The following is a 24,060-nucleotide window of genomic DNA, read 5'->3' as shown; positions in this document are numbered from 1 at the left end:
ATTCCAGTGTTACTCCGAAAAATGTATATACTTGGTATTTATTTATGCATACCAACAGTGATGTTTGAAATGTTACAAACCTTATATTTTCATGTTGTATCTTTGCAAAAATGTTTCAGTATCACAATTCACATCTGACTTTGTCGTGTTTCCCCTATATATTTTATATGGGTAAAAAAGGAAACCCTTATTTCATAAACTGAATTTGTAGATAATCAGAAAATAGTATATTCCCTTCCAACTGTTCAATTTTAATTGTAAGGTTTGGTATTTTTTATGAAAATAATCTTATAAGAAAAGTGGTGATCTGATGCACAATGCACACAGTTCTTGCAGGGTTTCCCCCCAGATTGAGGGTTTTTCCTGAATCCACCCCCATCACTAAGACTTTCTCATTAGTTTTTCTGATGTTTAAAGAAATGCATAATCCAATGTAGATATATAAAGTGCACTCAGACTTAAATGAAATGCAGCACCCTTAAATCGATATACAGTACATGTATGCAATCATTGAGCTTTTGAGCTGATTATGAGTTTGGTGAATAGTTTATTTGCAGTTTAAAAAATATAATCTTCAATAATCTACAGTGCACTGCTCTCCAGTTGATAATCTCCAATTGAAACCCTGATAGATTAAAGGGTAATTTCCCTAACCTCAATCCCAGTTTGCATTTCATATGGAGAAAAAGATTATTTCAAGCAATGAATTCATTGTCTCCATCCAGACCCAGTATTTAATAACTGGAAGTTCTGACACGTTTAAATCCTCTTTAACTCCACTTCATGTACCAGATGGTCAATCACGTATACTGCTGCCTTTCAAATCCATAGAAATTAATCTAAGTACACTACCAGTGGTGGAAATTCACTAGCTTGCTTTCTTTCTGTACGTTAGTGCAAGTTTAATATGTGTATAATTTGCTCAAGTGTTTCCATTTTATGCTACACCCAAGTACATTTGGAAGATAAATGTTGAACTATCGAGGGGTTATTTTAAGAAAAGGAAAAAAAGATATATGTTAGAAATTATATATTGAATATAGTTGAAGCTGACAAGGTCGAATTTAGACGGATAAAAGCTAAAACAAGTTTGACAGTATGGAGCTGAGTTTCAGATGTCCCTTAATGGCCACCATACAGATGATACACCCTTTAGATTTGGGCCTCAGTACAAAAACTAGTATTGGAGATTTTTTTCCAGCTTTACAATACATGATGTAAATATTATTATATATATATATATTATTTCTACAAACGTAGCTTTAGTTGTAATAAATGCATTCTGACCTGCAGGTTAATAGATACCACATCAGGGTCATCACAGGAAACCGTTTAATCTGCAGATGACAGCTAAACTGTAATCTCCGTCACCTTTATTCTAACCTCAGCCTGGGAGGTCAGGGGTGAATGTGTGTGTGAATGCATATTGAGGTGTGTGGGCATTCATGTCATTTATTTTATATTATGCAGTGAGTACATAGTGCCTGCTATAAACTGTGGCAGTTGGAAAGTTTTTGTCTGGAAAAAAGACATCAGTAGAGAGGACCACAGAGGTCAAACTAAGAGAGACATTTTGTTACAGTGTGTGAGTGTTTGACTTTGTAATATGTGTGAAGTTTTAGACCGGAAAGTGAGGACATTTAGTCTTGGTTGTAGAATTAGTTTTAGATAGATAGGGAGTGTATTAGGCCAATGGATGTCCTCACTAAGTGGTATGAAACTGTGTTTGTTAAGGATGTGCATTTGTATTATCAAGGCAGAGACAGACAGAGTTCCCACAGTCATTAATCAAACTCTGTAATCTGCTTTACACACACACAGTTGAGCAAATAACGCAGCTCTTAGTCTTCCTAAAGAGGGTTGTAACACTTGTGTCTGGTGACGATGGGAGTCACTTGTTCTGTTGACCTCTGTTTTCTTGGCCATCTTCACCAAGAATCATCTGTTTTGTTTTCTAATGTTTATTAGATATTAGCATGGTTGTGTTGTGAGTACTAGCACCTGTTTACAGGAAATGCTAATTCACACATAGCAAAAAATGAGCCTGAAATACTTTTTGATATACAGTGGAAGAGATGGCTCCTTATAAACAGGAAAGCACTCCATGCTCCTGTTCTGTTGCACTCAGAGGGATGTACTTACAACTGTTGTTAACTCCTACCTCTTGATCATAGATAGTAGTGGTTAAAATGCACTTAAGTCAATTTGGGCGAAAGTGTCTGCCTACTACATTTGTATTATGTGAAAACAAGAATCTACATGCTATCTGCTCCCTGAGATGTTTCTGGGCACATTGGGGCTTTAGCTAGATGCTAATATTGGCCTCTAACATGCTGATGTTTTGCAGTTATACAATGTACTATGTTGTGTGTTTTAGCATTCTAAATGTACATGCCATACTGTTATTGTGAACATAGTAAACACTATAATCACAAAAAATATGTGTTTTATTGTGAAGTTAGCATATTAGCATGCTCATGTTAGTGCTTGGCTACTGCAATGACTGTTGAATTCAAGTATTGTAGCCTGAAGCATCGCTACATTGATTATCCATTGTTGGACTAATTCATTCAGGCCTATTGAAAAATGCATTGCAGTTAAATCAATGAATACATACATATGTTTTAGTCCTTTAGAAAAACACATGCCAAATTATACTGTATTGTTTCTGAAGGGGAAACTTTGTCTTGTTTTTTCACACATACTCTCCCTCTCTTTCTAACAGGGCCTTGTACTCGTATGAGGATGAAAGCGATGATTTGAAATTGGCATCATCAGGAGGTACGTTTTAAATGTTTTATCATCAATCCAGTCCATTAGTTTCATCTCTCTCAAATGACGCATCTAGCTGTTCTCTTTCTTTGTATGTCTTGATGAACATGGCTGTGGATAAGCATGTTAACACCATGTGTGGCGCGGCTGTAATTTGCTGCTGCAGACCTGCGGTTGTAACTTTTGATGAGCTCTGCAGGATCTGCTGCTGCTTTGGGGGAAAAACGATCTTTGTTCTCCTGATTGTTACTGAGCCATCAGAGCGCTGGGTTCATTATTACAGCAGTTAATGATGCGCTGCATGATCATTACAGCTTAATGAGACTACTCCGTATTTGATAAACACACATACAGTATGAAAGGCTCCTTCTTCTTCCTCCCTTTCATGATATCATTGCATAATGGTATGTCTAAATGAGTAAATATACACATGTTCGGGATTTTCCCCACATTTGGAGTTTTCTATTTATGATCTCCATATTTATTCTTAGCACAAAACCATAGGAGTCTCCTAGCCAGTTGAATCGTACTATAATGTTTATATATAACTTCAATGGAGCTTTGTTTGTAATTAAACAATTTATTTATATGCAGTTGGTACAGCAAATGGCTCCAAAGTCCTTGCTATTTAATCCAAGAAACAGAGACGGAACAAGATATTGTTGGTTTGGCCTCGCCTTGGATATCTTAAAAAATGTGGTAGATGTTATTCAAGAACTGGACGTGTCTCGCGGTTTCACTTAACGCACTTTTGATTAAAACCACAGCTTATTCTGTGAGTCTAACGCAATCATCAACGCAGATTCCTGAATATGAACTGATCACATGAGAGGAATAAACTGGAGCTACTACAGTGAAGTGTCTGCATCACTAATGCTGGAGAGCTGCAGGATAAAGAGCCACTTCTGCCAGCTGCGGCCTCAGTTCGCCTCGTGTCGGCAGAGCTGTGAATATTTCAGAGGAAACGCACCGGTTTATCTGCGCTGTAAACCTCAGAGGGAATCTATCTGCCTCCTCAGATCAGAGTAGACCAGAGTCATGTTTGCGTGTTTGTATGTGTGCTGTTTACAAATGTGTGCCCATCTCTGACATCTCCAGCTACACGGATAGATACAGGGATCAGGATCATAATCTGAGGCAAAAAACTAGCAGCCTGCAACACGATGCTCCTCTGCAGACAGTGGGGGAAAATGTATTTAGATCCTCTCCTTTAGTGAAAGTAGCAATCCAAATATGTAAAATACATTATTCACAATATAAGTGAAGGTCAAGCATTCAACATACTACCTTAGTTCAGGAGTTTTCACAGAAAAATGTAGAAGTATGGCCTCTGTCAAAGTCAAATTATTGAATAATATCATTTATATAGGATAACTCGTTTAAAAACAGTTTAATATGGGTGTAATAGGGATGTAATAACAGTGTAATATGGGTATAGTAACAGTGTAATTAAGATGTTATATGGATGTTATTACATGGGTGTAATATGGCTCTTATGACAGTGTAATATGGGTGTAATAAAGGTGTGATAGGGTGTATTCATGTGTAGTATGGGTGTAATAACAATGTAGTATGGGTGTAATAACAATGTAGTATGGGTGTAATAACAAGGTAGTATGGGTGTATTGAATTGATTTATTTAAAACAAGGGACTGTGTGTACATTAATCAACATATTAAAAACATGTAAAAGTACTCGAATTAGCCAAAAGACTAGTTTTCACCGATAGTCCCTTTGCCAGATGGTGATAGTGATAGGCATCCTAAAAGCAAGAATTAAAATACCACAACATTGTTATACCAAAAAATAAATAAATAGACGACATCACTGATGTGTAATGTCGAAAAATGCTAACAACTAATTTGATATGTGTATTTATATTTGATTGCCCATTTAATGGTTAAGTATAGGTAAGGCAAGTTTATTTATATACTTTAGCAACTTTAAACAAAAGGCAATTCAAAGTGCTTTACAAAAATGAAAAACATTAAGGGCATTGGGAAATAGTGCAGCGGAATAACATTATCAAATGGTATTTTAAAAACAGTAATTAAAATGCAAAGAGAATAAAATAAACATAAAGCTAATGTAGAATAATACAGGTATAACACACATGAATAAAAGTTGCAGTGTAGTGTGAGATATTAATAGTTGAATTAAAAGCCGGTGCATAAATAAAATTCCTCATGCATTATGAAACATAGTAGTGCAGCAGGACTTATGCAGTTTGTGCTCTGTTCTGCAGGAGGCGGGCTGGCAGAGATCACGCTGACCTTCGACAGCGCCCGGGTGATGTACGGCTTCTGCAGCCTGAAGGAGCCTGCCGCCGCCTTGCCACGATACATCCTCATCAACTGGGTGAGTCCCGGGTCGGGGGGGGGGAGTGATGCAACGCCAGACACCTCAGGCCATACACACACACACACACACACACACACACACACACACACACACACACACACACACACACACGGACACCAAAATGTCATATTAGAGGCAAATATTGGAGTCATTAAGGATCACGGCATGTTTTTAATTACCAGTGTTTCTTTAGAAACACCGTGTCAACGACGGGTATGAACTATATCCAGATTGTCTTTACTACATCGAAACTCATTAGATTACTCTTTTTACCCAACTGTTTTTAGTAGTATTAGTTGTAGTAGTACAGTGTCATCTAATGCAATCTATTACAACATTTATTTTGTATTGATGCCTATAATTATTAGGGTTTTTGTTGCCACCGTCATAGAGGTCTTTATTCTTTGATATGTTTTAGCAGTAAGGTCATAGTTAGTGATGGTGTTGTATTGGTCTGCATTATAGTCAGAGGTGATTCAATTTTACTGTAACCCCAGTGTGTTTATTATTGTGAAGAATATATTTAGTTTACCACATATTTTTCCTCATACAGCTGCGGTTTTTATGTGTTTTTTAGGATCCCTGCTCAACTGCTCTTTCTGATGATTTTGAGTTTTTACTGATCAATATAGAGGGTCTCAGGTCAGAGGGTCATATTTTATAAAGACTGTAAAGCCATAAAGTGTGATATTTGTATCTTGATAAAACAAATTGACATGGCTGTACACTTGTTAAGTCTTGACCCTGCAAAACAACATGTGACGGTGATTTTGTTACAACTTGTTGAGGCTGTATTTCCTCAGGGGAGTTTTTCCCCCATCATACGGTTAATTCAGCATGTGTCAAAGATGACTCTCACTTCTCTCTGATCGGAAATTACATTTGTGCATCCGTGATGAAGTTAAGTGTCCACTTCAACCACTGAGTGCACTTTCTATTTGTAACACACTTTAGCCACAAGTTGAACATTATTATTCACTGATCTGTGTGGTTGTTAGCAGCATAACAAAAAGCTGTGGTGATGAGACTGTGTGGTTCTGGGGAATCAAACTTTAATATATTCTAAGTGAAAAACAAGCTGGAAATTAAACCTAACAAGCTTTGACAAAAAGAAAATATTTAATATAATGACTTTATAATACAATTTAAATGAGAAGAACCAACTAGTTGACCCTGTAATAGTAATAGCAATGTTTTTTTAAAATTAATAGTAGTAATTTCTTTATCTCCAGCCACCCAAGTATCCTATCATTTACGATTTTATACTACAATTTTGCAACACCATTTTTGTGATAATGTCCTAATTAGCTTCACTGGCAAGACTCGAAAATTGATATACTGTTTCTGATTATGTTTTTTTACTGATAAAATATTTTATTTCCTATTTGCATGATTTGTTGCTGCACTTACATTCTCTAAAAATCTGCAACAAACCGCGTAAAGGTGGACATTTTCACTTTTCAAAATGCAACAGAAAATACACCGATAGATATCACAGTACCAGAATGTCTTAAAGTCAGGCAAGCACATTCACGCTACTTCTCTTGCTTTCTCCTCTTCTATTAGACACACACACAGATGGATAAGGTGGTTAAATGTTGCTATTGAGAAATAAATTGCCATCAATTCACAGGAAATGAAGCCGTTTCTCTCTCTCTGCAATTATTGCTCGCTGCATTTGTATTGAATTGGTCTGAATGAGCCATGATTACTGAATTACATCCAGCCTATTATAATAATAAACTGTTTCATTAAGTGAACATGACCAAAGCTGAACTAAAGGCTCGAATGACAACAGGATAAAGAGAACATGTCCTTTAAACAATTGGCAGACAAAGAGGCAATGAAACTCGTCACTGTGATGGTACCGGTGCTGTTGAACTTCTTTTGTAATTTCTTAAGGCCATGCTCTCTCTTCTTTTTACATTTTAAGGTCGGAGATGACGTGGCGGATGCCAGGAAGTGTGCCTGTGCCAGCCACGTGGCCACCATCGCAAACTTCTTACAGGTGAGATCCTGACATTTTTTTTTAAGTAATCTGCCTCAGTATGTATTTTATTATCACATAAAGAATGTTTATATACCTTCTTTCTTTTTTTTTAATCAACGCTCTACAGCACAGTAAACCTGTGGGAGGATGTAATTAGTGTGTGTGTGTGTGTGTGTGTGTGTGTGTGTGTGTGTGTGTGTGTGTGTGTGTGTGTGTGTGTGTGTGTGTGTGTGTGTGTGTGTGTGTGTGTGTGTGTGATTATTTTAAGTGGCAGGCAGTTCTTGCTCCCACACAGCCTCAACTTAAAATGAGGCTTTTTCTAGGATAGTACATGCACCAACTGTATTTACTGACACTTCTATACACTACTTTATTGTGCCATAGGATTGAACAATACATAATAAAACACATTAGTTCATATTAATGTATGAAACATTTAATGTGCTAAAATCAAGTAAGCCATTTGCATTAAATAAGACCAAGACATGAAATTCAAGTTTATTAGTTAATTTATTGGCATAAGTAAAATGACCATAATCAGATCAAAGTTCTGAATGAAAAACATGTATATAATACTGTTGTAACATAAAAATGTATCTAAAAATACAATATAAATGAATAATTATCAACACAAAAGTATAAGACATAAGAGGTGAGGATGATTTAAGATCTAAGTGTCCAATTAGATGTTTACAATGTGTTCACTTTGCTATATGCCTTATTATAATACCTCATACACCACTTCCTTGTGTATTCTCATGTTTCTCTCTTTTTCTGTTTCTGCTAAAACACCTGAATCTCAATAATAAAGGTCCATCTTATCTTACTCATGAATGAAATGTGATCTCTCTGTCCAGGGGGTGGAGTTGACTGTGAACGCCAGCAGTCTGGAGGACATCGAGCCGTCGGCCATCGGGCAGAGGCTGACCAATGGGACGGCGGTGGTGGCGAGTCCCGTCCTGAGCCGCCTGAAGACCCGAGAGGAGGACAACAAAGACGTGGTATGGAGAGGAGACTCACACACATAGGAAGTTATTAGTAAACACTTCGAAATTCAAAGTGCTAAACCAAAAATGTGAAGAATTATTAAATAATCTTTGCTTCAAATGGCAACTTGGAGATATCTGTATTCAATATTTTCACCAAATGATTACCCCCTTGCCCTATTAAGTTCAGTCGGTTTAGCATTGTAACAGATACATTTTTGTTCTTTACTGCATTATATTTATTCTAACCTATTGTTCCCAAGTTATGCAAAACCATTAAATCACCACCATCAAATTAAACAACACATTTCACCCAAATACTACCTAACATATTTAATGTGTTTGCATACTTTGGGATCCTCAATGAAATGTTAAATGTTGTGCAACAGACAGAAAAGAGATCAACTAGAGCAAGGTGTATTTGTACCGAATGACGCAGTGAGCTGATTTATGGAATAAAACGTTAATTTAAAAGCAGACAGTTCATGCTGAGCAATTCATATAGATATAGAAATTGACATCATTCAGCGTTGACACACACTGTTCCCCTGCTGTGATTTTTATTTCTGAAACTGGTCCTCTGTCTGCACGTCCCCCCCGACGCAGGGCACAGTGTACGAGAAGACTAATGCAGAGGTGGAGATGAAGAAGATCAATAGGGAGGAGTTCTGGGAGCAAGCCAAGGTAAGTGTGCAAGAGGAAAGAAGCAGGAAGTGACACGGGAATATTGAGATGGATTCAAGATGGAAGAAGAAGAGGGAAGATTGAGGGAAGGGAATAAAGCATGGGTTAGACAAGGGGAGTGACTAGAAAATGATTCATTGGGGAAAAAAGCTAAAGTAAAAAAATTGCATTCACTTTATTTAGAGGTCAAACTCAGGGTGCTCCAAGTGTTGGTAATAATCTTACATCATTTCACAAGAAAACCTTTGTGCACTCGACTTTAGTACAAATCCAAAGGCCAATACAGTATACTGATAGATGTGAATAAATGACGGTTTGGTTTTTCATTTACCCATCAACCCTAATCTCTGTAAAGTAACTAAATACAATAAATACATGTAGTTGAGTCAAAGTAGACTATTTAAATCTGAATTGTAGTGGAGTAAATGTAGAAAGTAGCATAAAAGGGAAATACTCAAGTAAAGTACAGTCTCTCAAAATGGTACTTAAGTACATTACCTTCGTAGTTGTACTTAGTTACTTCCCACCTCTGGTTATCATTGATTATTGAAGAAGAAAACCTCTGATATCACTCTCATGAAGAGGAGAGTGGTTTCCGTTTTCTTCGTCTCACTCTTCCATAAAGCCGATGACTGTGTTGGGAGTACAGTAGAAGTGAAGAACAAAGTCAAACACTGCTACGTCCTCCAGCTGTGCTGCCTTCAGCATGTTCAGACTAAATATGAAAGGACAGCGTTGTTGTTGGGCTGCAGGGCGTTTCCTCCATCTGAACTTCACAGCGTCAGAACGTGTACATATCAAACACACAGGTCCAGTACCACAACTAAAGTAATCAAATACCAAATTCTGAACATTTTTGGTGTTGACAAAACAAGACATCTAGATTAGATTATTTGATTCAACTTTATTGTCAAAGCACAGAGTACAGCGAAATGCAGCTTGCGTCCAACCAGGAAGTGCAAAGAGTAGTAAAGTGCGTGAGTTTTCAATGAACTCACATAACAGAACAACGCTGTAGTGATGCACATAATGTAAGAATGAATACATTTATTTGTATAAGGTGCATATTTAGAAGACTATGCATATAAGGTGCGGGGTTTAGGCATATAGTTAAATATAGATTTAATAAATTGTAAATAAAGACATCAACAGACTAGATTGGCTTAACCAGACCACTAATATCGAGTGGGACCCCTCAAAAACACTTAATTAAATTCTAAAATAAAAGCATTCAAATTAATTCACTTTCATTTAATTTCAAGCCTTTATTTAATCAGATGAATCCCATTGAGATCATTGATCTCTTTTTCAAGGGATACCTGCTCAAGTAGTTCCACATGAAACATAGACAGAACAACAAGGTCATCAGTCCAATATCATTTACATAATTATCCACAGAAACAGGTACCAATAGCTTCCGATTGAGTAGCATCCAACCGAGCTTTAAAAACATTTAGTGGCACCAGATTGCTCAGCTTCCACTTATTGTAAGTTGCTTTGTATAAAAGCGTCAGCCAAATGAAATGTAAAGTCATCTCTTTGTCTGTGTTTGCTCTCCAGCGCGAGGAGGAGGTGAGGAAGGAGGAGGAGAAGATGAAGGTAGCAGAGGAGAGGCAGCGTTTTGACGAGGAGCGAATGGAGCTGGAGAGGAAAGAGCAGGAGAGCCGAGAGCTGAGATACCGCGAGAGGGAGCAGCAGATCGAGGAGCACCGGTGAGGAACTACTCTCCCTGAGAACATCTATTTCAGGAGTAGCACTGCAGAGGTCAAGAGCTACTTCCTTTATCAATTTGAAAATGGCTCAATAACTGTTGTGTTTAATTTGTTTAAAAAAGTACTGCAGAATTTTTCGCTTTTTACAACCTAATACTTCTACTACATTTTAGAGGCCAATTGTGTACATATTACTCCACTTTATTTATTTTACAGATTGATTGACTTGCTACTTTTCAAATTCAGATTATTGCACAGGGAAAATGTTTTAAAATATGATTATTTGGTTAAGATTTAACCATCCAACATTATATTTTGGTCACTAAAACCATGACAGAAATTCTAAATAATATTTCACAGTTCCATTTTCTTAAATGTGAAGATTTGCTGCTTTGCTTTCAAATATTTTATGAATCACTTCAATCATTATTGATGCAGTACTTTGACATTTGTATATTTACTGTGTGGAATTAGTATTTTTACTGAAGTAAAGAATCTGAATTATTTTTCCACCACAGTCCTGCAGAAGTCTTGCATGCTCATCAAAAAAATGTGCAAAAGGAGTTTAAATTGTATTAAAAGTCACATTTAGCACCATGAAGCTTTCCAGATTGATCGTAGGGAAACAGGACCCTGGTTCTGGTATTTAAATATCGGGTAATTTCGAGGTGTCAGGAAAGTGTAAAGTATTTTCTAATCTGTGTGTTTTTATCTGAGAACAGGAAGAAGCTGCTGGAGGAGGAAGAAGCCAAAGAGAGGTTGCAGAGCCAGGCAGCCATGGTACGTTCCTGTGTCTTTACATCTGGCACAAAGACTGCAATCAATATCAGACAAAGTCAGTGTTGAAAAAACTGTATAATTGTGACATTACAGGATATCTTGCTCATCCAACTTTTTTACAGTAATATACCCTTCTGTTTTACCACACGACTGCATTTACTTTATCCTGAGCTTATTCACACTTTGCCCATCAGAGCATCACTTCCTCTCCAAAAAGAACCATTGTACACACTTCTGGTTCTAATCACTCTGAGACACAAACATTTGATCTTTTTGTCAGACAGTGGGGTTTGTTTTTAAGGGTTTGATTATACTCCGACAGTGACACTCACTGTCGGAGTATACACACACTGTGTGGTTTACTTCCCTCATCTTGCATCAGCTGCTTGCTGGGTTGTTGCACAGCTCTGATATTCTTGCACTAATGTACATTTCCCCAAGAAATTGAAGTGACTGTTGTTTTGTATATATTGATTGTTGTGCTTTTATTTATGTCTTAATGTGTGCATATGTATACATGTGTCTGTTGATTGTGTGTATATAAGTATATACATATTTGTATACATATTTGTATATATATTTGTATTTTTTTGTATTCGGGATTGTGGGAAACGGTATTTCGATCTCTGTCTGTACACAAACTGAAAGATTGACAATAAAGTTGACTTTGAAAAAAAAAAAGAAGGAAAAAAAAAATATTTTGGCTAATCATATGAACATCTTAATATCTGTCCTTGTGTTGAGTTCATGGACCGTGGGAACTTTAGGCTTTGTAACTTATGGAAGAGGGGAAGAAAGCAGCAGGGGTCAGGCAGTTTTCAGTCAGCACTATCAGACCTTTTTTATCAAACCAAAATTATTTAGCTGTTATTACTGCAGCTACAGCAGAGGAAGCTCATCTGCTCATTACAGGCAACAACTGCAATGACAGCTTTCCTAGATTGTTCTTTAAATCTTCATGTGTGTTCCTCTTCTCTGCAGGCAGCAAAAGCGAGCCTCGACGACCTCAACCTGGACAAGAAGGAGACTGAGGCGGAGGTGAGTCAAAAGTGGCTCTGTCATTTTTTGGAGTAACTTTACTCTTATTTGAAAATTCTGAGTAAAGATATTGAACTTTCCTGCAGGATTTGGCTTGACATGAATGGAACAGGGAACACTGTAGTCCAGATTGCTGAATATTGTGTGTATTATATAATGTGTGTTTCCAGGAGGCAAAGGCCATCATCGCTCAGCGCTCAGGAAACCCTCGGGAGTTTTTCAAGCAGAAGGAGAGAGCCATGACCATCAGCGTCGACACCTCACCCGTCTCCATCCACAGGAGCGGTAAGCACCAAAACTCACCTAACACATTTTCTCCTAGGTTCAATCTATTGTGGTTTAAACTGGAACAATAAAAACATTTGCAGTATTACCAGAATCCAATATTGTTCAATGGTTAAACAGGGGTGAACGAGTAGAAAGAAGGGAAACTAACTGTAAATGTACTCTATAAGTCTTAGGCTGTTATCCATTATGCTGTATTAAATATTATTTTGAAACCAGCCGAAAACAACAATGATCAACTTGTTTAAAACCTTAAAATAATGAAAGATGTGCTTATATCTCTTATATATTATAACGTTTTTTTAATATGCCAGTCTAATGAAAATAATCTTTTCTGTAAGACAAGATTATTTGTTTTCTACTCATACATTCAAACAGTAAGATACTGACACTAAAAAGTATTTATAAAAGTAAACACCTGCCTACAAGATCACTTATTCATTTATTCAAATACTGTTGTACAGTTATTTCAAAATGTACTTGACTATTTCCATTTAATGCTAATTTATACTTTTAATCCACTATATTTAAGATGGATTATTTTTACTTTTTACTACATTGGTTTGATAACACACCTGAAGGGGGAGACAGTGAGGGAGGCAGTGGGTGTGAGGGTTCATGACGTTTGAATTATCACATGTTCAACCTTTCACTGGTCACCTTCAAAATCACCTCAGCTGCGACTTCCTTCCGACCAGACCTTTACTTTTTCATTTTAAGATATGCACATTTGCCACAAAAAAAAGAAAAACTAATGACAAAGAGGAAAGAGTTTAAATGTAACATGCGGTATCCCAACATTGAAGAGACAACAGTATAAATCCATCATCTCTTCTCACACTTTGATGGATGCTGTTGAGCCTTGTGACACACTTGAGCTTCTTTAATGTGATTTTACTTTTGAGTTAATTTGTTCCATGTGGTTTGCGTGCAGCTTTAGTGTTTGCATGACCCTGCTTCAAACAGAGACAACATCTCAGTGGCAAGGATGTCATTTCCACTTTTATGATATTTTTTTGCCCACGCTTTTACAGTTTCATGATGATTTTCAAACTAAAAACCTTCCACTGTGTCCTCTGAGAGTTTCTCAAACGGTTGACACTTACGTTGACAGTAATAAGTCCAAAATACACTATTATTCATCCTCAAGCTTTACATTAATTCGATATACTAAAAGTGTTGCTGGACTTTTGCTTCTACTTGCGCCTTTGAGGTAAATAAAAAAGTAAACCATGGCAAACTTGAACAATCGGCAAGGCGTGGACCCATCAATATGCAAGGGCATATTCCTCATAAATGTATTTTGAGGTAAATAACAATACAATAATTGTAGTAATTAGTGTTATTAATGTAATTAGATGTTTTTAATACGCCCACTTCTTCCCTGATTTGTGGAGACTTTGGTCTACTTTCTTCCCATTTTTGCAGGGGATAAATACAATTACATTTGTTTTTTGAGTCATAGCTAATATGTTAGATCTGATGTTCAATCAAAGATAAGATAGTAAAAGCCCAAGAACACCTATATATATTGTTCAGTATCATTTCACTGGCAGTGAAACCAAATATTATATTAAGTACAATAGGGTTTGCCCATTTATCATAAAGTCCTAATATTGCGACAAACTAAATCCAGGTCAATATCTTTTTGTTATTTTAATGCATATAAGCAGGAGATTCACGTCTTTCAAACACCAAGCATTAGTTTCTAAAGACACACACAAAGTTATCTCCTTTTTTCTTGACATAATGAATTTGCTGGTTTAAATAATCAGGAATGGAAGTTAAACTCGATTTCTGCGTAACTGTATACTGTCTACAGTCGGTTTGAATAAAGCCACACTAACGTCTTCTCTTTCTTTCTCTCTTTCTTTTTTTTCCTTGAGGGATTTCTCTCCTCTCCACTCCGCATTTGTGTTCACCATCCTCATTCCCTATCATTTATTTCACCCACTTCTTTTATTTATCAACCACTCCTCCACTCTCTTTTTATCCACCTTTTCCTCGTCTATATTTCTCTTTCTTATCCACGGAACTCTCTGCCTTTCCAACAATCCTTTCTGCTTTTTACTCGACTCTCTCTTCTTCTACTCTCGCTGTCTTTCTTGCTTTTTTGTCTGTCTTGTCTTCCTGTCCTGTCAATCTTCCCCACATCTCTCTGTTCCCGGCGTCGCTCCGTGTTTTTGTTACTTGTCTGTGTTGAATCTTCGTTGTCCGGGGGTTTTTGTGGCTGTTTGTCGCCACGACCACCAGGCCGCTTGGACAGCCCCTTCTTGAGGCAGCAGCACAGTCCCAGCAGCCCCAGTCCGAGCCCCCTCCCCCGGGGCACGTCGCCCCTCCGCACCCCGCCACACTCACGGACACAGCCCACCGCCGCCGGTAGGTACAGCACATAACCGATAAACAGCAGAAGAAGAAGACAGATGGTCCGATATCCCCTCCCCAATCACAAAACCCTTTCCACAGATACAAAGACTCATAAAACAAAGATGAAATGAGAATGAAACTGCATGTGGATATTGAAAATGTGACCGGTTTAATAATCCCCGCGTACATTTGTATAAACACCAATATACCAGTGTTTTTCTGTTTTTGACCTCATGAAAAGTAATTATCCTAAAATAACCTTGATTTTTTTATTATGCTATCCATCTAAACTATCTTTTACTTTTCAAGCCCCTTAAAATAATGAGATGAAAATATTCCTAAATGAGGCACAGAATGATTTGCCTCATTTAAAGCCAGAATGATGTTGTATCTAATTTAAGTAAACCATCATTTGATCTTTTCATGCACCAACACAATTGCAAAAACTCAAATCACTCAAGTAAACTTCGAAATACTGTTCCAAGTACTGTAACATTTCCACTTTCAATTCGGGACAAGAAAGAATTCTGGAAAATCCCTTTAAATGGAAAATGTAACTGCTTTACTCCACACTTCAACAGTAACATTGAATAAAGCTCAAACAGATGTGATAATTGATGTTATCCGCTAGCTAGGATCAATTTATGCTTCATTATTGACCGTTCTTTGTATAACTCTACGTAGCATAACAAAACGACTCCTATTGGAAAGACAGCAGCGATGAAATGACGCCTCTCAGACAAACACAGTTTTAAGTCCACATGCATTTTCATCTTTCCAGTTTCAAAAAAGTTCATTTTTGTAACCCACTCCACTTAGCACATTCACTCTTTCACCCCGACACATCTGCAAACCAACCCCTAGAATCCCCCTCTCCACTCCCCGCTGAACTCACCCCAAAACCCCTCCCTCTGCCCCCAACACCAAACAACCTCCATCGCCCCCTGACCTCTTTACGTCGTAATTTGAAGTAGCTGGTTCTCAGATTAGTAATGATCTATGTTGAAGGATAAGTCTGGTGATGATTAAAAATGTTCTTCTTGTCAGCAAATCCTATAAATAGATCCAAAACGGACACTGAATGCATCTACTAACAATTATTTGTGTGTGTATAAAGCCTGATATACCCACTAAAACACAACATTAGATAACACTGAATTTTTCTTTTAAATGAACAATACATTTAAATTACCCCAGCATTTAACTGAAAATCGTATTCCTAAGGGTTGATGTCTTCAGTATATATCAATGGGAGTGGATCTGAGAAACACAGACAGGAAGTCATAGTATTTTGAGATGTTTTTTATTGTTGACAATAAGAACAAATAAAATAAAGCCAGCATTATCCTTCAAGTGCAGATATTTCAGCACCTATCAACTTCCCTGTTGTACAAAATGAATCTCAAGTTAAATAAGGTTTGATTTAAACAAGAATACCTCTTTTCACTTGTATTTTAGAATCAGTACTGTGGTGGAACACCTACAGTACATTAAAAACCAACCGATATGGAGCCATGAACCTTTTTTAGGGTTATAATAAGCTAAAACGCTAACCTGCTCACTAGCATTTCACTCACCGATAGTAGACAATTAAATATCCTTTATGGCTGCAAACCATAAAGCTGTTTGTCGGTTTGTGTTCTAGATGTTGAGTGTGTCCTCCCTTCAGTCTTCATCCTTTAGATGTCGTCCAGTCAGCCGCTGATGTCAAATTATTTTTTGTAAAATGTTTTTCCTGATGTTTTATGTTTTTTATTGAAGAAAGTTCTACTTCTCACAGGGATAAAGAGCTGTTACTTTAACTTCAAAATCTCACTGGTTTTCTCTCACCTCCTTCCTCTTCTGATCCTCAATCTCACGCCTCTGATCCTGGATCTGCATCACCTCCCTGCACACACACACATAAACACTGCTGCTTTTAATCCTGACCGACTGACCCAAATGTGAGTTTGTGTGTGTGTGTGTGTGTGTGTGTGACGTCGTCCAGCCGTCCGTCAGTCGTCACCGCTGTTTATTGGCCTTTGACTGAATATGGATCTTTGCCCTTTGACCTCAATGTAGTGGTCAATGTGTTAAAAGAACATAATGGTGATTCTGAATGTTTTAGCCTATTAACTGCATCAGTAAGTATCAATCATTACTGCCAATCATTTAAAATTCTGCCTTGTTTTCAAGAAACCTTTTGGCATCCAAGTCCTAACTTTACAAATGATGCTTTATAAAAGTGAAAGCCAGCTGATATTTAAAAACAAGACATGTTTTTTGAATATTCTTAGCATTACAGTGTTTGTTGTTTCGCAGAAAAATACCACTCAATGTCCTAAATTCCTTAAATATTTCTCACAACAGCAATCGAGGCAACTATTTTGTATTCGTTTTTAATGGTCAGTTTTACAAAAAAATATATTCTCACAAATCTATCGTTCACCTTTTATATCTCAATTGGGGGAAGAAATCTAAGAGATCTCACAAGCTAAACCAAAAACAAACAAATGCGTTGCATAATTGAACAAAATGTTATTTTTTTAAAACATGAAATACTTAGGACAATGAACAGCAATAAGTTAGCTACTGGGCAAAAGCATGCAGAGCACCCTTATGATCTGGTGTGTGTGTGTGTGTGTGTGTGTGTGTGTGTGTGTGTGTGTGTGTGTGTGTGTGTGTGTGTGTGTGTGTGTGTGTGTGTGTGTGTGTGTGTGTGTGTGTGTGAGCAGTAGGTGTTGTATTGGTAGATATTATGCTGGGTGGGCAAAGAACCAGTTCATCCCTGTCCTTAATGACACCTTTCAAAGACAGCTCTGGAACTACAATCCTTCCTTTTAATCTGAAAGTGTGTTTAATTTTCTTCTACTGGTGAAGAAGATCACTGTTTTTTTTTTAAACACTTCTTCCAGCAATTAGCCTGGTTCCCTCAGAGCCTTCAGAGGCTTTTGACCGTAAATTGAATTGGAGAACCCACCCAAGCAAGACCCCGCTGAGCATGTTGTGATTCATCGCTTTTTCAGGGTCACACATCTCAGTCAGCCATGTTGTTTCTACTCGAAGAGACACTGTTGTTCTTCATCTGTGGTTTGTTGTGTTCATGTCTTCTGGGAAATCTTCAGACGTCTGACTCCAACAAGCATGAAATCACCCGAGCGACATTTTCATTGTGGCAGTTATTCTCCTGACTGTGTTGATGTTTGTCATAATGAGTTGTATTCCTGGATGTGGCAACAGCATTGTGACTCACCTGTGTCCCACTGCAGTGATGCCATTATAATGAATGCTCAGAGGATATTTGATGGTTGTTTCATGACATGCTCCATGATAGTGTTGTGTCTCGATTATGGTACCAGGAGTATGTCACTGTCCTATCTACTCGTATCTATTAACTTCAACTTTACTGGTTACTCTCAGTTTACTTCTTCTTCTGTCAATATGACATGTCCAGTGTGTCCTCTAAACAATGTCACCTGGGCTTTTTGCACAAATGTCTTGCAAAATCTCAATGTTTTGACACAAATATGATGAACTTTATGAAGAGTTTAGAGTCATGCTAGTGGCTCTGCATGACAACACAAAGCAATTAGCACAACGTTTCTAACATGCTGATGTTGTGCAGCTATAATGTTAGGCATTGCTCATTGGCAATAAGCAGAAAGTACAACAGAAGCTGATGGAAATCTGCAGGAATGAGATAATATACCAATGTATTGGAAAAAAAATCCATAGCATTACTAAAGTTATGCTCCTCAAACATTACATAGTGCCAAAGATAGTTTGGGGAGTTATGCTTCTTTCACTTCTCCGTACAAATTCAACTTTTAAAGAGATAAAGTATTAAACAAAGATGACAATGTTAGAAACTCAGATTGTCTCAGTGACCATATCTGTGTGTTTGCTGGTTGTGTTACAGCCTAAGTGATGTAATGTTGTTGTTTCGTGCACTGTTGTATGTGTTGAAGTAACACCGGATGTGACTGGAGGTACAAATATTAACCTTATTTGAATTAGGATTATATCAGAAAACAAAAATCGGAAGACTATTTTAAATCAGCTTAATGTTCCTTTGTTCCCAAATTCTGGCATATTTTGACAAAAAATAATATAAAACACAGCTCCAGTTGAACATCCTGTGTTACAGTAGATTAACACATCTGGTCTTATGCGTGTTATTTTATAGGAGGGTTTTGCCGGTGACTTTTTGCTCCGTACTCTTTCGATGTTGTTGTGCCATTCTGTTCCTTTAGGCGATTTTGACGATGAAGGAAGCAGAGATCTCAACATGGCCGCCGTGTCACCCATCCCTAAAATAGTCACTACTTCCATCATAGAAGACTTCACCAGGGAGGATGAGGACGGCAGAGACGAGTGGGGTGAGAGTGAACCTGAAAACAATGTTGAAATATATCAATCAATTAATGGAAATGTCCTCGTAATCGCAATGTGGACTTGGAGAACATTCAAAATGCAGGAAGCGGAATATTTGTTAAAGGCCTAGTATGTGTTAATATACAATTATAGATAAAGCATTAGGACATTTTATAGATATTTCAACTTATACATTATATTGTACAGAGTTAACAAAACACATTTGTTTGGTACAAATCCTCTTAAAATCAAACCATAATCAAAGGCTTTGTTTTAATTTTGATTATTTTTTAAGGGTACATTCACAACAAAATATGTATATCACTGAGATCTTGTGGTATCCATTTATGCAGATAGATTTTGTTTTATCAGTCCACATTTTGATTTTGATTTCTCTTGCACACTGAAAAAACTGAAACATCGACAAATTACAGATAATGATATTGTTGAAAGCAATCATATTCAGTTTAAATAAAAAAGATCAGTTTCAACTTACAATTATCCTTACCTTACCCATTATTGCTTTCAACTGACCTTATACAATTATGTGTAATCAGTTGAGATAAAACATTTAATTAAAGTCAACATTAAAAAAAAATTATTGCAATTTCTGTCTCCACAACTATAAACATCATTTTATAATAACATGGATTAAGTTTTGGTTTTGGGTGATCCACAAAAACAAATCGAATTCTTTAGGAATACTGATGAGGCTATTGGGACAAAGCATGCAGACCCCCTTTATTATGTGAAAAAAAAGGAATCGCTGCTTAAGTTGTGTTTCGTTTTCTCCACCAGGTTCGGAGCCAAAGAAGGATCAGAAACCCCCGGCCCAGGACTCGGCCCCCACGAAGCCCGTGCAGAGCGTGGCCCCGCAGACCCGCGACTCCTCCGGCTTCTCTGCCTGGGAGTCCGGGACAGACCGCCTGGTCAACCTGTGGGACAGCAGCGCCGACGCCCCCGAGTCCCAGAACTCCCAGTCCTCCAATCTGGTGGACCTGATAGGCGACGCTGCTATCCCGCCCGGCAACAGCGCCAAGCCTCAGCCCCTCCTCAGCTTCGATGACATGATTGAGGGGTCTATGTGCTCGGCCACCGGCCCCGAGGACGACCCCACCAGCCTTGTGGACGTGATGGCCGAGGACCAGATGACCCTGAGCTACCAGCATGCATTGCAGCATGCATCTGGGGAGAAGAAGGAGCTGCTGATGACCAACGGGGAGATGAAGGAGGGGACTCAGGTCAGACAGGTTAATAATGCTTCTGATGAGCTTTAAGTAAACAGGTTTTTCTGTTTTATTTTTCATATTAATAGTTTTGTTTAATGTTTTTCTTGTCTGTTGGTTCTTAAAGGCAAGTGAGGGCTATTTCAGCCAATCACAGGAGGAACAATTTGGCCAATCGGAGTCCTCGGCTAAACCTGCGCCTGTCTTTTATAACAAGCCACCAGGTGAGATACTTGTCTAAAAACATGTATAAAATATATTGTGTCTTTATGCCTTTTAGTTTATAAAACCTTAACACAACTCAATTTGTAACTGTTCTCCTGATGCATACACACAACTCTGCTGCTCTCAATTAAGATTGCTTTTAGGATACAGTCAGTCATACTATACATACTATACATAGGGCATAAGGCCCTCACATTCCTGGTAGATTTTATTGTAAAAAAAATCTACAAGGAAAAGAAGGTAGTGGTAATAATACATTATTATTATTATTATTATTATTATTATTATTATACACCATTAATATCAATCAAGGTTAGCAGTCCAACACTCCATATCAACAAAATCACACCAACAAATATTAATATCATACCATATTTTTGTGCGTTTGTTGCTCAGAGATTGACATTACGTGCTGGGACGCAGATCCAGTGGGCGACGAAGACAGCGACTAACCGGCCAATCAGAAGCCACCACCGGACCAAGAGGAAGTAGAAAGTGCGCTTTAAGAAGAAAAATAGTTTTTTTCTAAAAAACAAAATACAAACAAACAAACAAAAAAAAATAATATTAATAACAAATCTTGCATCGAAACTACTTCTGTATTATCTTTTAGAGGAAAACAAAACAGTAGCCACCGGGAAAAAAATACGGGGTTTGCGTTAAATATGGTTTGAAGGCTCAGTTTTTTTTTCCGGTGTTTGTTATTTTATTTATTTGTTTTTTCTTTTGCAATGCAGATGTAATAGCTGGGAGCGGGAGGGGGACTTTTGTTTGTGTAAATGATTTATTACACATTAACGTAGCGCACTGCTGCATATTAGAGACAATGAAGCCCAGTATGTGGCAGGCAGCCGGCACACCTAGTCTGTAGTGCTTTAATAACACCCTATAAAACTGCTGCCATGTATACCTTCACTCTCTGTTTCTTTTCTTACCTCTTTTTCACCTCTATTCTTCCTTCCTTCCTCTGTTAATATCCAAAAACATTCACTTCTGCAAGTCAGTTAATCTTGTATTTAGCTCTCACTCAATTGGAAAAAAGTGAAATATTTTATTTATTCTGGTCTATCTAAACGTAAATGAAATTCATGATAAAAGTTAACTGTGGCTATGTATTGGTCTTTCTTTCGCTCCTTTTGTATGATTTTAAGACTGAATTCAAGATTAAATGGCTTGTAAATCTGCTTGCTTTTTCCAGTGCACTTTTATTTCTTCTGTGGATGAACAGCTGCTTCTAAATCAGCCCTCCCCTCTGGTTCCATACAAATCCTACTTTTTACCCCAATTATATATTAAAACAAGCAAATGAAATAATATTTGTTGCATCAAATCTAGATGAATATACTGTAGATATTTTTCCAAGTGTTTTGTAGGAGGCTTTAAGGTAATGAAAACAAAGCCATCTTCAGATAGTGCAAAGTCGAAAAAAATTAAGCTTTTGTATGAATCTTCTAACATTTCTCCAAAGGCTAAAAATTATAAAGTTTTCCACCAAGCCCTTCATAATGTGGGCATTTCTACACAACAGTGGGCACAGTTTTCGTCTTCCAAGATGTGGAGGTTTTAAGCAGGACGCCCTTTTATTTTAGAGCATTCATTTTTATTTAAAATATTTCGGGCATACAGTATTTAGGCCTTACTGTCCCACAAACAGCTGGAAGCAAATTTGGGCCGCACTATGTTTGCTTATACTATTTTCTGACTTTGTTTTAATCTGCATGGAGAACCAGATGTCCACATTTTCTCATGATCTTCTGCTTCTAATTTGACAATTGTAACGGTTTCCTAAGTACTTAATGTATTGGAAGTGAAGTTAAAGTTAAAGGCGTCTGTAACATTTCAACAACTTTAAAGTAAGAAGCAATGCCACCATGTCATACCACTCAGTGTTTTATTCATCCAGGTAACGAGAAATACAGTATAGCACATGAACAGGCTTCAGTCATCTGTGAATTAGCAAATTCTGCAAATGAAGATCTAAATCTAAATCTAAAAAGCCAGAAATGGAGAGATCCAGAGGGCAAAGGAGGAGGAAATTGGAATTAAGTCGATACATTTGGAAACATAAAAGGAATCCTGCGATGAAAAGGCAAAAGCTACTCATCCTGTGCATTCAACACACAGGAATAGGAAAAAAAAGAGAACATTTCAGTTTTATGGGGAAAAATAAATAAAAAGTTTCAAACATTTAAAAAAGTTCCTGACATCTGTTTCTCCTAGCAGTTTAAAACTAAACGAGATTCTTGAATCCTCTCTGCCCCACGTCTGCTGCCCGTCTGCTTTTGTTCTGTGCCAATGCAAAAAACTATCATATGTATTTTTATTTTTTATTGATGCAATATTTACTTGCCCTGGAAACTGGAGTGAGAGGCGGGGCCGAGACGGGAGGTGTGTGTGTTTTTAATACCTGTCAAAAAAGTGCTAGAATTGATTTTCAGGACCTTTTTGAATATTAGCAACAACAGTGTTAGTCTTTTTTTGCTGTAAATTCCTGTAGAAAATAAAAACTCCTAGGCAATAATAACCTCGTTTTTGTGTGTGTGTGTTTGTCTGTGTTCAACTGCCTAAAGAAAGTTTGTTTGAAGATCTTTTAATTTTTTGACTTTATTAGTTAATAAATAGGCAAGTTTGGTGGTATGGTTTTTATATCAAGGGAATACTTAATCAACTTCTACAGTAAATAACTAACTTTTAAACATTGTACATCTAGATGGCCCCATTTCATTACTTTTCCACTTCTGAGAGGACGCTTGTCGCTTCCTGTCCTCTTCTCTGATCTGGTTTACTCCGGTCTTACTAAACATGTTATAATTATGTCATATGTAAAGCTGTAATCTCTGTGTTCTGACGGCTGATGTTTAAAAAATTCCTTTAGGGTTCAATTCTCCCAAACATAAATTCAGACTGTTCCTTTCTCACATCAAAGTCTAACCTCAGGAAGGTCAAAGTCTGACATTGTAAATTCCACATCCAGAGCTGACCTATTATCCTGTCCCTTCTCCTTCACGTTTTCATTCTCTGCTAGTAACTGCTGTTTTTGCAGCCTATGAATATTACTGAGATGCTCCCCACTATGTACTGCTGCAAGTGTCCTTCCTAACATATCTGCCTTCTCTTTATCTGTCGCTGCCAGCCTCTCTCCATCAACCAAATGTTTGGCATATCTGAAGCTAATATTCTCGCAGGATTCGTGCTGTTCAGAGTTTGCATCCTTGTGGTTGATTGACTTATTGTAAGCTGCAGAGGTGGAATAAGTACTCAGACCTTGTACTTGAGTAAAA

General features: G+C 37.4%; 1 protein-coding gene across 1 annotated transcript; it reads left to right on the top strand.

Annotated features, from left to right (window-relative positions):
- Nucleotides 1-1,692: 1,692 nt before the first annotated feature.
- Nucleotides 1,693-23,303, top strand: dbn1 (drebrin 1). The gene is made up of 15 exons (XM_010771792.1): nt 1,693-1,712; nt 2,726-2,781; nt 5,018-5,130; nt 7,067-7,141; nt 7,981-8,124; nt 8,716-8,793; nt 10,354-10,505; nt 11,228-11,285; nt 12,267-12,323; nt 12,494-12,608; nt 14,862-14,987; nt 19,208-19,333; nt 20,127-20,569; nt 20,682-20,778; nt 21,176-23,303. The coding sequence occupies exons 1-15, from the start codon at nt 1,693-1,695 to the stop codon at nt 21,229-21,231; spliced, it is 1,716 nt and encodes a 571-aa protein (XP_010770094.1). The 3' UTR covers nt 21,232-23,303.
- The last annotated feature ends 757 nt before the right edge of the window (nt 23,304-24,060 follow it).

The sequence above is a fragment of the Notothenia coriiceps genome, unplaced genomic scaffold (assembly GCF_000735185.1).
Source record: "Notothenia coriiceps isolate Sejong01 unplaced genomic scaffold, NC01 NC01_scaffold00010590, whole genome shotgun sequence".
Lineage (NCBI taxonomy): Eukaryota > Metazoa > Chordata > Actinopteri > Perciformes > Nototheniidae > Notothenia > Notothenia coriiceps.
The sequence above is the reverse complement of the archived record's forward strand: the minus strand, read 5'-3'. Positions and strand labels throughout refer to the sequence as shown.

Bases quoted from the DNA above. Each gene is read 5' to 3' on its own strand.
- dbn1 (XM_010771792.1), top strand. From the start codon at position 1,693: ATGGATGTCCTCACTAAGTG. The intron at 8,794-10,353 runs GTAAGTGTGCAA...TTTGCTCTCCAG, and splicing joins AGTTCTGGGAGCAAGCCAAG to CGCGAGGAGGAGGTGAGGAA. The intron at 11,286-12,266 runs GTACGTTCCTGT...TCTTCTCTGCAG, and splicing joins TGCAGAGCCAGGCAGCCATG to GCAGCAAAAGCGAGCCTCGA.